The sequence below is a fragment of the Balaenoptera borealis genome (genome assembly GCF_965194805.1).
Source record: "Balaenoptera borealis genome assembly, chromosome: 5".
In the NCBI taxonomy this organism is placed as follows: domain Eukaryota; kingdom Metazoa; phylum Chordata; class Mammalia; order Artiodactyla; family Balaenopteridae; genus Balaenoptera; species Balaenoptera borealis.
The window spans coordinates 64,874,166-64,889,378 of record NC_138862.1 but is presented as its reverse complement, the minus strand read 5'-3'; the positions used below and the strand labels follow the sequence as shown (position 1 = coordinate 64,889,378).

Below are 15,213 nucleotides of genomic sequence, written 5' to 3'. Positions count from 1 at the left end.
ATGAACTTTTCACCCTGAAACTCACCTGATTCCCTTTGATAATCTACTGCAGATTCAACCAAGCTTACTGTCTAAGCAGGGGATACTTCTTGGGTTAAACAGAATCTTAGCATTTGTTGATTCCCTGGCTCTCTGCTTTGAAATTTCTAATGCCTCTAGCAACTCAGAGGTGCTGTCCCTAAAGTTGAGAAGAGTTCAGAGGTTTTAGAAGTAGCCATAGGGTTTTCCTTTGCTTCAGATCAGGAAAATTCTTAAGGCCAAATCCTGGCGTGTTGCCTCTACATAATTATGGCTTGAATTTGGTTCTTGTTGCTGATATTGTACAAGAGGCCTGTGAAGTTTCAAAAGAGAATTGGCTAGTATTTCTCATTAATATTCTTATTTGGAGCGGAGAAATTGTTCCTTTTGGAAAGCTGTCCTGTATATTGCAGGATGTTTTCCTTTCCTGGCATTCATCCATAAATACCATTCGTGCTCCCTGTCACTGTGGCAACTCCAAATTCCACCCACATTTTCCAGCACCCCGTAAGAGAGCACCCCCTGTTGAGAACTATTGAACCTGCCTTTCCTCCTCACTTCTGCTATTTCAGGAAGAGAGGAGAGGTTTAGCTGCTGTTTCCTGCTCAGGTGAAAGATTCTGGTATGTGTAGCTCCAAACTATGTGATCAGAGCCATAAGCTATCAGAAAGAATCTAGGTTATGAAAAATTGACAGCGTATCTGGCAAAAGTACTTCCTCAGATTGGTCTCTCTCTTTCATTCTCTCTCTTTCTCACACACGCGTACGTACACAGCATGGTTCTTAAGTCTGAATCTAAAGTTCATAGTGACCCATGTGAAGCAGGAAACAGCTGAGAAGAAAACGAAGGCTTAATTCAAACCACCAGTTATCAACCAGTTTGATATATTAATGGCCATTGTTTGCTATTGGTCTATGTATACATAGTCTCCTGACAAGTTCATTTTGCAGTTCTATTACTGGATGTCAGTCGACAGTGCCTCTGACTAGTTTGGGCTACTGTTTTCATTATTTATTTATATATTAGTTATTCAATTATTCATTCACCTTTTGTGGGCATCACCCTATATTAATAACAATCCACAATCTAATTGGGATATTTTTTATCGGTTAGCCTTATACATTCAGTATATTTTATGCATATATTCATTAGATTCAGCCTCTCTCAACCAGCTTATCCCTTTCCTTATGAGAAAGAGCTTATGCTGACTTTTTTTTTTTTTTTTACTTTATTTATTTTGTTTATTTATGTTTGGCTGTGTTGGGTCTTCATTGCTGTGCACGGGCTTTCTCTAGTTGCGGCGAGCGGGGGCTACTCTTCGTTGCGGTGTGCGGGTTTCTCATTGCGGTGGCTTCTCTTGTTGTGGAGCATGGGCTCTAGGTGTGTGGGCTTCAGTAGTTGTGGCTCGCGGGCTCTAGAGCACAGGCTCAGTAGTTGTGGCCCATGGGCTTAGCTGCTCCGCGACGTGGGATCTTCCCCGACCAGGGCTTGAACCCTTGTCCCCTGCATTGGCAGGGGGAGTCTTTAACCACTGTGCCACCAGGGAAGCCCTATGCTGACTTCTGTTTCTCCTTCCTGAAACAACATTCCCTTCATAAAACAAGAAAATAGTGAGTTAGTACAGCAGGCCCTTTTAAGGCTATGTCTACATAGATGAGTTTTGCCATTCAGTGGCTGATTACGAGGCAGTCAGTCATACTGCAGAGTCAAGCTGATTCAGTTGGCTTAGCATCTAGAATAATCACTTATTTGGTGACTCCTCTATAGTGTGGCAATCAACAAACATAGATTGACCATCATAATGATCAATCCAATAGACCATATTGTCTCTTTTCCAAACTGAGCTGCTGCATTTGTGATTCAAAGTATTTTTTTTAATCAACAACTACAAACTCATTTGAATGCCTAGCTATGTACTACACATTGTGTTGACTAGCGAGGACACAAAGATAAAGGGAGCAGGTATTGTGGAAAGACAACAGGCTTAGGAGTCAGAGAAATAAGGCTTCAAATCCCACGAGCTCTTTGGCAAGTCATTTAACCCCTTTGAACTGCAGTTGCTGGGCTATGGTGAGGATTAACCCCACAGCGTAACACTGTGCAGGGACCACGGCCAAGCACTCAATATAGTAGCCACTGCTGTTATTACAAAAAAGACACAGCTTCTACTCTTGAGGCCACGCTACTCATTGTAATTATGTAAAACCAAATTCTGGGTATACATATTATCATGTATTATCTTAATTTTAAATTCTTTAAAAAAAACCTCCCTAAATTTAGCATATCTATTTTATATTGAGTCACTGCATATCCACACTTTGTATCCACGACTTTTTCCTTGATGAAGATAAATTTTATCAATTTATCTGAAGATAAATTGTAAGTGCCATAAAGACCAAACTTGACCCTGCCACAGCTCTCATCAGAACATTATCTCACAGTTGTTCCAGATACGCTGGCACTGAGTCATCTAATGCAGCTTACAGGAAAACAAGCTGTGTGTTACTGTAGGTGACCTTAATGATGTGGAGTTATTTAAGAATCCGGTGTTCACCACTTCCAGTTGAAAGTACATGAGCAAATTAGGAAGACAGTGTAATTATATATACACAGAAATTAGGTTAACATAGATGCTCTAATAGCTCAGTATGACCACAGACCAGGCCTTCGATATCAGAGGGCTGCCCCTTTGTATATACACGCACAACCTCTCTCTCTCACACACACACGTCTATTCAAGGTATGCCACATAAGCAAAACTTTACAGTAAACTTTATAAGTGCCTGTTGTAGAATAGTGATTATTCAGTTTCACAGTTGCTTTCCACCCTACAGGGGAAAAACAGTCCCTTGAGGTCAGGCGCTTTTCCCATTGTTTAATACTTTGCAACATACCATTCCACAACTTACTGGCTTATAATAACAATATCTGTTCTTCTCACAAATCTCCAATTTGGGCAGGGCTCAGCAAGGATAGCTCATTTCCTCTCCACTTGAAGTCAGCTGGGGCAGCTCAGAGGCTGGGTTCTGGAATCATTTAAAGCAGTGGTTCTCAACTGGGGGTGATTTTGCCTTCTCCCCAGGGAACATTTGGCAATGTCTGGAATCATTTTTGCTTGTCACAGCTTGGAGGAGGGATGCTATTGTCATCTAGTGGGTAGAAGGCAGGACCTCTCTCTCTATATTTATGTGAACCTCTCTAGTGTGGTCTCTGCACTCTCTCTGTGTGGGCTAGTTTGGGCTTCCTCACAGCATGGTGGCTGGCTTCCAAGATGGAGAGTGTCCTGATTGAGAGAGTAAGGCAAAGGCTGAATCCTTTATGTGACCTAGCCTCAAAGGGCACATTTCATCACTTCCGCCATGCTCTGTTGGATGGAGCAGTCACAAAATCCCACTCATCTTCATGGGAGGGAACATGGACCCTGCCACTCCACAGGAAGGGTGTCAGTCAATCACATTGTAAAAAGAGCAGAAAGTGAAATTTGCCACAGGGACCATGTCTCATTCTTCTTTGTATCTCAGTACCTTATCATCAATGGAAGGCAACAGATGCTCAATCTGTGCGTTTTTGAATTGTATTAAATTAAGTAAACTTGATATATGAAATATATGATAAACAATGAGGAGATTTGGCATTATACATAGCAATTTTCCACAGAGTACCTTTAAATAGTGACTTGCTCCTCTTCATTATAAAGTATGAATTAATTATGCAAATTTCAATGGCATATTTATTCATCTGGTTGTTCATTAATTCAGTATTCATTGAGCACATACTGTAGGCAAGAGAGTGTGCAAGGTGCTGGAGTACAAAGATGGATCAGACATAGTATTGCTTTCAAGTCACTCACAGTCTAGTGGGGAAGGTAAACAACATATATAAATCATTCTAATACAGGCCAGAGCTTATTAGAGGTACAAGTGCTCTGGTGCTACACGAAAACATGCAGCTTTTCAGAAATAGAAAGCATAGACTTTATTAAGGATGCTCACTTTCACGAACACTAAATCTTTTTACTTCCTCACTCCACACTTCTGTAATTGCAAGGGGAAATTGGCAGAATTTCATCCAGTTTTATAATATTCAATCGAAACAGTCACCTAAAACATGACTGAGGGCCATCTGCTGTGCAGCTGTTAAGTCTGTCTGTCTCGGTCAGAATCATTTATTGCTATGGGAAGGCGTATCTCTTCACAAGGATATGGTGAATCTTCTTACTGCAATCCTAGGACATTCCAATCTGAATGATGGAGAAAAGTAGAAAAGTTACAGACATCCATATGTTGCCCTAGGGGAAAAAAAAAAAAAAAACTACCTGCTTAATAACTCAGTAGCAGTATGGTATATCCACCTTATGAATCCTGGGGCTCTTCAGGGATGTTTCAGGAAGTCTGTGCACTGGTGCCTCTCTGACTTAAAATTCCAAAAGTGAGAATTGGGGCTCATGCCAAACCCACTGGTTCTTGGCACTCAGACCATATAAATTTGTTAATCTAGTTTATCACATCTGAAACATTAATATACTTTAAATACCATTGTAAAATATATGTGGTATTTGAAAGAATAATTAGTGGTATTTTAGAAATTGCTTATGACATTTTATAAAATTCTACATCTATAATTGAGAAAGAGAAGAAAGTCTAGTGACAAGGAGACCAATTAGGAAGCTGTAATATAATCAAGGAAAGAGACTGTGACCTGGCTTTGAGTAATAGCAGAAGGAATCATAATAGCTAATATTTATTAAATACAGTATTTCCCATGTGACAGGGACTATATATGGCTTCATAAGAATTGTGTGTGTTAATACACACAACAATCATTTGAGATAGGTACTATTATCTTCCTATTTTACAGATGAGGAAACTGAGACTTAGTACATAATAATCAGTAGAACTAGAATTTGTCTACCTGAGTCTGTTTTTGCAGTCCATCATTTTAACCATTTTGCACATTGTACCTAATACGTACAAGGGAAAAAGTAAATAGGATCAAGGAGGAAGAATTTAGATGATTCAGTAATATGACTGGATTTAGGGGGAAAGAAAGAGTGAGGCATCTAGGATAACACAGAGGTCATAGCTTGAGTTTGGCGAACTGGATGGATAGAGGTACATTTCTCTTAGATCTAAAACACAAAAACATTGGAATTGGTTGAAAGGTTCAGTTTTGAGCTTGTTGGAAAAGAAAAAGAGAAACCCTAGGGATATCCATGTGGAGATGTCCAGTAGCAATTATATATATGGCTTGAAGTTCAGGACAGAGGTCCGGATAGAAGATACATATTTGAATATCATCAGTCTACTTATGAAACGTTGAGAGTGATGAATAATGTCCAGGAAGAATAGGAAGCCTAGGGAAATAAGGTGACATTACAAAACATAATAAATAGAATTTGCTTTGCTGGGGGTGGGGGAAGGGTGGTGGCAAAAACCTTTTGGTTACTGGCCAAAAGTTGCTCATAATCTAGATGTGGAGACATAGCAAGGATATTATGTGAAACAGCTTGAGAATGATTAACAGATAGACTACAAAGGAGGACGACACACCTTTCAGAATTAAAAAAGAAAGAATAGAATTGGAATAGGATTTTATTTGGAAGACCTCCTTGAGGTCAGATTTGAACTGAATTCCCCTGAGCATGCAAGAGTGTGGAGGAGAAACTGGGGACTTAGTGAGGTTTGCGGTGGGGGTCAGGGAAACCTCTCCCTATACCCTTGCCTTTCACCTTTCCTTCAGGGGAAGAGCCATCTACCTCACTGACAGCTGGTGCTATAAGGCTCTTGTCTTTCATCTGATGCAGGAGACTGGAGTCCATACCACCACGTACCGCGGGGAGGAGAAGATGGGTATAAGATGGGGAGGGCAAAGGCAAATGGGAACCCACAAACTCATGGTTCTTACTACCTCTGACCTTGACGGTGTGTGTCCACAGGAGAAGCTGGGGCCCCTCATCACGGAGCTCAATGCCCATCTGGCCCAGGAGCTAGAGAAGGTGAAGGAGGATTCAGGGGAAGGAAGAGCAGTTGCAGACCCAGCTGCCACCCCACACCCACAAAGCAAATCAGCAGGCAAGTGACAACATGTGTGAGCCACAAAGTGGCGGCTGCTTGACTTCCGCCCTCCAACCCTTACACTTGAATCTCTGGTCTCCCAGCCTATCGGGAAACCTACAGGTAAGGAAATTCTGCAAAATATAGTTCATCTTACCCAAGTTGATTCATTGCAAAGCCCCCGGACCGTGTATAAAGGTGACCTGGTGAGAATGAACAAGCAACATTTGAAAGGAGTTGGCAGGTCAGTTTAGCTGAGTGCTTTAAATTTGCCTCTCAAACTTTACCGTGTATCAGGAATACCTGGACAGCTTGATAAACCACAGACTTTCTGATTCTGGGGTCTGAGGTGGGGTCAAAAGTGGCATTTCAAGTTCCCAAGAGATGTTGACGCTGCTGGTCCACAGACCACACTTTGAGGACCCCTGGTTTAGCTGCAGCTTAGAGGCCTCGTTAAGTTTTAGTGAGAAAATAGAAGTGGAGAAGAAAATATAGCAGAGGAATAGTTAAGAAAATATATTCAACAGTGGACAACTGTTGAGTGATATCCGATGTGACAGGACATCATTATAAGTGACTGAACAGGAGGTGACTGGCAAAGATGGTGTTTGCTGCAGGATGTGTACTTGCTGTGTGGGAGTGACGTCTTCAAAGGGGGCTTGGAAATGAGGAAATGCATTGCAAGATAGTTTTACAATAATCTGGTGATACAGATCCAGAATAAGGAGGTAAGTGACTATGGAAACAGAAAGAAGGGATGCAAGAATGAAAAACTAATTGGATGAGGCTTCAGATTCCCTACTTCCTCTGCCCCCCTACAATATGGTCGTATGTCTCTTCCACTTAGAGGGACCTAGACTTTAATTTTTGTCTTTTATAACTTTTTTCTGATTATATTACCAATGCCTGTGCATTGCAGAAAATTTGGAAAGCAGGAAAGTATAAAGAGTAAAATAAAAGTTGTCCTTCAGGCCAGAGGTAATCACTATCAAATCTGCAATCACTATCGAATTCTCTACCTTCTTTCTTCTTCTGTGTGTGTTCATATGTTTTATTTTACTTCAAATTGGCAGACTTTACTCTTGATCACACTGGATTTGACCTTAATTGGCAATTAATTAGGAGGGGCATGTTACTGGTGTCCCAGCCCTCCGTGTTCCTGTCAGTTTCATCTCCCTGAATGATCACCATCTTGCCTGTTCGTACAATTCACCGCTGATGACATCAGTTTCTGGGGCTGTCAGCAGCTTGTTACATGGCTTCAGATTGATGGTTCCTCAGATATCAAATGAGTGTGGACAAGTGTGATAGACTAGGTCAGGTGGCAAAGCTTAGGGTCTGAGAACCAGTGTAGCCAGGCCCTAGGCTTAGACATATTATCTCATTTGATGGTCTGTAGAGAATCCCTACAAGATAGAAATAATGATAAGAGTAACAATAGGAACAATTAACATTTATTGAATGTTCACTATGTGCTAGGGTCTTTAGATGGGTTAGATCATTTAATTCTTAAAACACCGAGATGAGAAAGATTCTGTTCCTTTAGCCATTGTGCAGATGAAGACATTCTGGCTTGGAGAAGTTAAGAACTTTGGTGAAAAAGAGATTGATGCTTAAAAACTAAATGACCTCTCCAAGATCAAACATGTAGTATACAAAGGAGCCTAGTTTAGAACCCAGGTCTTCAGATTTCTAGGTTATTACTCTTTCTGCTTTATTACATTGCTCTCCTGAACAAATTTCCCAATTCTTTCTGATGCTGACCACATTTAGAAACTCTTTCCTATCTGTGTTCCTGATTTTGGATTTACAGTGTTTTCTGATCTCACTGTCTGCTTATAGTGAATGTGTCGACTCAGAATCAAATGTCGGCACTTCTGACCCCTTCAGTCTGGTAACCTGACCCCTGAGTGTGTCTTAGCTCAGACTGAGTCCTCCCCTGGGCATCAGGAGGAAGGGCCCAGACCTCTTCACCTGACATTGCTGAGCTAATGAGAACACTGAAGGGCAGTGATAACTTATTCTGAAGCCACTGCCTAAGTGCTCAGCAGGATGTAACAAGAACAGTTTACCTCCTGTTCACTGGCTCAGCACCCACTCAATGCTATCTGTCTCCTCCACACTCTGGCTCCTTCTTCCTCTCACTGCCCTCCCTCCATCAAGCCCCCTTCCCCCCATGAAGCACACTGCATGGATCCCTTTCCCCTCTACATAAAGCACAGAGGACACAAAGGGCCTCCATCTCCATGTAGTCTGTAGTCTATTCCTGGCAAGTGGCAATGAGCTATTTTTACATCTGTTTCCCAGACAAAATATAATGTGAAGGCAGGAGGTAGGTTTTCAAAACAAATAACTTGCCTTTAATTATTTTTATATGAAAACAGATTTAGAATATAATGGTGAAAATCTGACATTTCTTTTTTTTTAACATCTTTACTGGAGTATAATTTCTTTACAATAGTGTGTTAGTTTCTGCTTTATAACAAAGTGAATCAGCTATACGTATACATATATAGCCATATCGCCTCCTTCCCACGATCCCTATCCCACCCCTCTAGGCGGTCACAAAGCACCGAGCTGATCTCCCTGTGCTATGCGGCTGCTTCCCACTAGCTATCTATTTTACATTTGGTAGTGTATATATGTCCATGCCACTCTCTCACTTCGTCCCAGCTTACCTTCCCCCTCCCTGTGTCCTCAACTCCACTCTCTATGTCTGTGTCTTTATTCCTGTCCTGCCCCTAGGTTCATCAGAACAGTTTTTTTTTTTTTTTTTTTAGATTCAATATATATGTGACAGCATACTGTCTTTGTTTTTCTCTTTTTGACTTACTTCACTGTGCGTAACAGTACTTAGGTCCATCCACCTCAGTACAAATAACTCAATTTTGTTTCTTTTTATGGCTGAATAATATTACATTGTATATATGTGCCACATCTTCTTTATCCATTCATCTGTCGATGGACACTTAAGTTGCATCCATGTCCCGGCTATTGGAAATAGTGCTGCAATGAACATTGTGGTACATGACTCTTTTTGAATGATGGTTTTCATAGGGTATATGCCCAGTAGTGGGTTTGCTGGGTCATACGGTAGTTCTATTTTTAGTTTTTTAAGGAACCTCCATACTGTTCTCAATAGTAGCTGTATCAATTTACATTCCCACCAACAGAGCAAGAGGGTTCCCTTTTCTCCACACCCTCTCCAGCATTTATTGTTTGTAGGTTTTTTGATGATGGCCATTCTGACTGGTATGAGGTGATACCTCATTGTAGTTTTGATTTGCATTTCTCTAACGATTGGTGATGTTGAGCATCCTTTCACGTGTTTGTTGGCAATCTGTATATCTTCTTTGGAGAAATGTCTGTTTAGGTCTTCCACCTATTTTTGGATTGGGTTGTTTGTTTTTTGATATTGAGCTGCATGAGCTGCTTGTATATTTTGGAGATTAATCCTTTGTCAGTTGCTTCGTTTGCAAATATTTTCTACCATTCTGAGGGTTGCCTTTTCGTCTTGTTTATGGTTTCCTTTGCTATGAAAAAACTTTTAAGTTTCATTAGGTCCCATTTGTTTTCATTTCCATTTCTCTATGAGGTGGGTCAAAAAGGATCTTGCTGTGATTTATGTCATAGAGTGTTCTGCCTATGTTTTCCTCTCAGAGTTTTATAGTGTCTGGTCTTACATTTAGGTCTTTAATCCATTTTGAGTTTATTTTTGTGTATGGTGTTAGGGAGTGTTCTAATTTCATTCTTTTACATGTAGCTGTCCAGTTTTCCCAGCACTACTTATTGGAGAGGCTGTCTTTTCTCCATTGTATATTCTTGTCTCCTTTATCAAAGATAAGGTGACCATATGTGCATGGGTTTATCTCTGGGCATTATGTCCTTTTCCATTGATCTGTATTTCTGTTTTAGTGCCACTATTGTACTGTCTTGATTAGTGTAGCTTTGTAGTATAGTCTGAAGTCAGGGAGTCTGATTCCTCCAGCTCCGTTTTTCGTTCTCAAGATTGCTTTGGCTATTTGAGGTCTTTTTTGTTTCCATACAAATTGTGAAATTTTTTGTTCTAGTCCTGTGAAAAATGCCATTGGTAGTTTGAAAGGGATTGCATTGAATCTGAGGATTGCTTTGGGTACTATAGTCATTTTCACAATGTTGATTCTTCCAATGCAAGAACATGGTATATCTCTCCATCTCTTTGTATCATCTTTAATTTCTTTCAACACTGTCTTATAGTTTTCTGCATACAGGTCTTTTGTCTCCTTAGGTAAGTTTCTTCCTAGGTATTTTATTCTTTTTGTTGCAGTGGTAAATAGGAGTGTTTGCTTAATTTCTCTTTCAGATTTTTCATCATTAGTGTATAGGAATGCAAGAGATTTCTGTGCATTAATTTTGTATCCTGCTACTTTACCAAATTCATTGATTAGCTCTAGTAGTTTTCTGGTAACATCTTTAGGATTCTCTGTGTACAGTATCATGTCATCTGAAAACAATGACAGCTTTACTTCCTCTTTTCCGATTTGGATTCCTTTTATTTCTTTTTCTTCTCTGATTGCTGTGGCTAAAACTTTCAAAACTGTGTTGAATAATAATGGTGAGAGTGGACAACCTTGTCGTGTTCCTGATCTTAGAGGAAATGGTTTCAGTTTTTCACCATTGAGAACAATGTTGGCCGGGGTTTTTCATATATGGCCTTTATTATGTTGAGATAAGCTCCCTCTGTGCCTACTTTCTGGAGAGTTTTTATCATAAATGGGTGTTGAATTTTGTTGAAAGCCTTTTCTGCATCTATTGAGATGATCATATGGTTTTTATCCTTCAATTTGTTAATATGGTGTATCACATTGACTGATTTGCATATATTGAAGAATCCTTACATTCCTGGAATAAACCCCACTTGATCATGTTGTATGATCCTTTTAATGTGCTGTTGGATTCTGTTTGCTAGTATTTTGTTGAGGTATTTTGCATCTGTGTTCATCAGTGATATTGGGCTGTGGTTTTCTTTCTTTGTGACATCTTTGGTTTTGGTATCAGGGTGATGGTGGCCTTGTAGAATGAGTTTGGGAGTGTTTCTCCCTCTGCTATATTTTGGAAGAGTTTGAGAAGGATAGGTGTTAGCTCTTCTCTAAATGTTTGCTAGAATTCACCTGTGAAACCATCTGGTCCTGGGCTTTGGTTTGTTGGAAGATTTTTAATAACAGTCTCAATTTCAGTGCTTGTGATTGGTCTGTTTATATTTTCTATTTCTTCCTGGTTCAGTCTCAGAAGGATGTGCTTCTCTAAGAATTTGTCCATTTCTTCCAGGTTGTCCATTTTATTGGCATATAGTTGCTTGTAGTAATGTCTCATGATCCTTTGTATTTCTGCAGTGTCAGTTGTTATTTCTCCTTTTTCATTTCTAATTCTGTTGATTTGCATCTTCTCCCTTTTTTTCTTGATGAGTCTGGCTAATGGTTTATCACTTTTATTTATCTTCTCAAAGAACCACCTTTTAGTTTTATTGATGTTTAGTTTTATTGATTGTTTCCTTCAATTCTTTTTCCTGTATTTCTGATCTGATCTTTATGATTTCATTCCTTCTGCTAACTTTGGGGTTTTTTTTATTCTTCTTTCTCTAATTCCTTTAGGTGTAAGGTTAGGTTGTTTATTTGAGATGTTTCTTGTTTCTTGAGGTAGGATTGTATTGCTATAAACTTCCCTCTTAGAACTGCTTTTGCTGCATCCCATAGGTTTTGGGTCATCGTGTTTTCATTCTCATTTTTTTCTAGGTATTTTTTGATTTCCTCTTTGATTTCTTCAGTGATCTCTTGGTTATTTTGTAGTGTATTTTTCAGCCTCCATGTTTTGTGTGTTTTACAGATTTTTTCCTCTAATTGATATCTATTCTCATAGTGTTGCGGTCGGAAAAGATACTTGATATGATTTCAGTTTTCTTAAATTTACCAAGGCTTGATTTGTAACCCAAGATGTGATCTATCCTGGAGAATGTTCCATGAGCACTTGAGAAGAAAGTGTATTCTGTTGTTTTTGGATGGAATGTCCTATAAATATCAATTAAGTCCATCTTGTTTAATGTGTAATTTAAAGCTTGTATTTCCTTATTTGTTTTCATTTTGGATGATCTGTCCTTTGGTGAAAGTGGGGTGTTAAAATCCCCTACTATGATTGTGTTACTGTCGATTTCCCCTTTTATGGCTGTTAGCATTTGCTTTATATATTGAGGTGCTCCTGTGTTGGATGCATAAATATTTACAATTTTTTTTTTCAGTTTAATTGTTTATTACTGTTGCACCATTTATACAATTACATATAATTTCAATGCATCCATTGTACATTTTTTTTGTTTTTTTTTTTAATTTTTATTTTTTTCCATTTTCCAATGAGTGGTGTGTTGGTGTCTGTGACACAGAATGGAAGAGAAAACTGGAACTGCAATGAACGCAGACTTTTTTTTTTTTTTTTTTCATTTCCACTGACCAATAAACAGAACTACAGGTGCAGCCAACCACGGACATGCATTAACTCGTCATGAGAAATCTAGGGAGGCTAAGTAGGATGAGAGAATGTTTGTTACTCCCAAAAAGACCTGGGAAGGAAGAATGGAGTATTGGCATTGAGATACATGTGGACAGGCTACGTGGGCTGTCTGAAAGTTGGCATTCATCCACAACATTAAAAAAATATCAAAATAAGAAAGGCTGTAAATGAAAAAGAACACACAGAAAATACTGCTTTCATAAAGATCTGATTGCCTCGGCACAGGCCCTGCGGGCAGAATCAAACGCATCACTCCCAACTCCCCTTGCAGAAGACAAGATGCTCAGATCTTAGTGGCGGAGTGCATGTAACAGCAGTTCAGGTACAAAAGATGTACTGTACTTTCAGACATCGATCTTTCAAATCCAGGACTGATTGGTAGAGTTGACCGAAGGTATATTAGATATTTCCCCACAAAAATACTATTTGGATTCTCCCCCCCCCTCCCTTGATGGGACCACATCCTTATTCTTGGGCAATACATATCATTACTTCCAATCTGAAACAAGTTAGTATAGGAGAGAGAGAGAGACAGAGAGAGAGAGAGAGAGAGAGAGACAGAGAGAGACAGAGAGACAGGTCATCGTTAAGTGGTATTCTTCTTTTCCATAGGCTGTCCTTGTTACTCTTTCACTGCTACGGTTTGATCAGAATTAGCTGCCGGGGTCTCGGCGGGTTTGACCTCGTCTGCGGGGGCTGCGGGGGCCTGGGCCTTGGGCGTGGAACTGGGTGCTTCCGTGGCTGCCGGGGTCTCCTTGGAGGATGGGGCAGCCTCAGTGCTGCTGGGTTTTGAGTCTGAAGCTGGGGCCCTGTCACCTTTCGTCTCCTGCGCGGCAGGAGCTGCGGGGGCCTCAGTCTTTGTGGGTTCCCCTCCCTCCTTGCTCTTGTCATCCTTGCTGGGGGCCGCGGGCTCCGCCGCCTCGGTCTCCGCAGCTGTGGGATCGCCGCCCGTGGCGGGGCCCGAGACGGCCGCCGGCTCCTGCTCAGCACCCTTCGGGGGCTCGGGCTTCCCCTCGTCTCCCTCCACCTGCTCGGGCTCTGCCTTCGGGGCGTCTTCCTTGGCCGCCTCTGTGTCTTTCTCGCCTTCCTTGTCTTCGGGCTTGTTGGCAGCGTCCTGGGCATCCTTCTCTGGCTTCTCCTCCTTGCCCTCCTTCACCTCTGGGGTCTCCGCAGCCGCCTGGGTCTCATTCTCCTTCGGGGTTCCCTCCTCTTCTGTCCCGGCTCCTTCTGCCTTCTTGTCTTTGTCCTTGGGCTTCTCATCATTCACATTGTACCCCTTCTTCTTCTTGCTCAGCTTGCCTCCCATCTTGGAGTTCGGATCTGGGTGCCTGTGCTGCCCCTGGGTGAACGCGGTGCCGCGGAAGGGCCCGGGTCGCTGGCGTCGTCCGGCCGGGTGCCTGGCCGCGGGCGGTGGCTCTCTCCCCGGCTCGACGGCGGAGCCCAGAGCGAGGAGCGAGTTGGAGCGCTGCCGCCGTCGCCGTCGCCACTACCGCTACTGCTGCTGCCGCCGCCACCGCTGCAGCCTCTGCCTACAATTTTTATATCTTCTTCTTGGATTCATCCCTTGATCTTTATGTAGTGTCCTTCTTTGTCCCTTGTAATAGTCTTTATTTTAAAGTCTATTTTGTCTGATATGAGAACTGCTACTCCAGCTTTCTTTTCATTTCCATTTGCATGAAATATCTTTTTCCATCCCCTCACTTTCAGTCTGTATGTGTCCCAAGGTCTGAAGTGGGTCTCTTGTAAACAGCATATATACGGGTCTTGTTTTTGTATCCATTCAGCCAGTCTATATCTTTTGGTTGGAGTATTTAATCCATTTACATTTAAGGTAGTTATGGATATGTATGTTCCTATTACCATTTTCTTAATTGTTTTAGGTTTGTCATTGTAGGTCTTTTCCTTCTCTTATGTTTCCTGCCTAGAGAAGTTCCATTAGTGTTTGTTGTAAAGTTTGTTTAGTGGTGCTGAATTCTCTTAACTTTTGCTTGTCTGTAAAGGTTTTAATTTCTCCATCGAATCTGAATGAGATCCTTGCTGGGTAGAGTAATCTTGGTTGTAGGTTTTTCCCTTTCATCACTTTAATATGTCCTGCCACTCCCTCCTGGCTTGTGGAGTTTCTGCTGAAAGATCAGCTGTTAACCGTATGGGAATTCCCTGGTATGTTAATTGTTGCTTTTCCCTTGCTGCTTTTAATTTTTTTTCTTTGTATTTATTTTTTCTTAGTTTGATTAATATGTGTCTTGGCGTGTTTCTCCTTGGATTCATCTTGTATGGGACTCTCTGCACTTCCTGGACTTGATTGACTATTTCCTTTCCCATGTTAGGGAAGTTTTAAACTGTAATTTCCTCAAATATTTTCTCAGTCCCTTATTTTTCTCTTCTTCTTCTGGGAACCCTATAATTTGAATGTTGGTGCATTTAATGTTGTCCCAGAGGACTCTGAGATCTTCCTCAATTCTTTTCCTTCATTTTTCTTTATTCTCCTCTGCAGTAGTTATTTCCACTAGTTTATCTTCCAGGTCACTTATCTGTTTTTCTGCCTCAGTTATTCTGTTATTGATTCCATCTAGAGAACTCTTAATTTCATCTATTGTGTTG

At 40.9% G+C, this 15,213-nt stretch overlaps 1 protein-coding gene across 1 annotated transcript; it reads right to left on the bottom strand.

The window, feature by feature from the left end:
* Positions 1-12,378: 12,378 nt before the first annotated feature.
* On the bottom strand, positions 12,379-14,111 carry LOC309630034 (brain acid soluble protein 1-like). The gene has a single exon (XM_082394798.1). The coding sequence runs from the start codon at positions 13,916-13,918 to the stop codon at positions 13,235-13,237; it is 684 nt and encodes a 227-aa protein (XP_082250924.1). The 5' UTR covers positions 13,919-14,111; the 3' UTR covers positions 12,379-13,234.
* Positions 14,112-15,213: the final 1,102 nt, after the last annotated feature.

Bases quoted from the DNA above. Each gene is read 5' to 3' on its own strand.
- LOC309630034 (XM_082394798.1), bottom strand. From the start codon at position 13,918: ATGGGAGGCAAGCTGAGCAAGAAGAAGAAGGGGTACAATGTGAATGAT.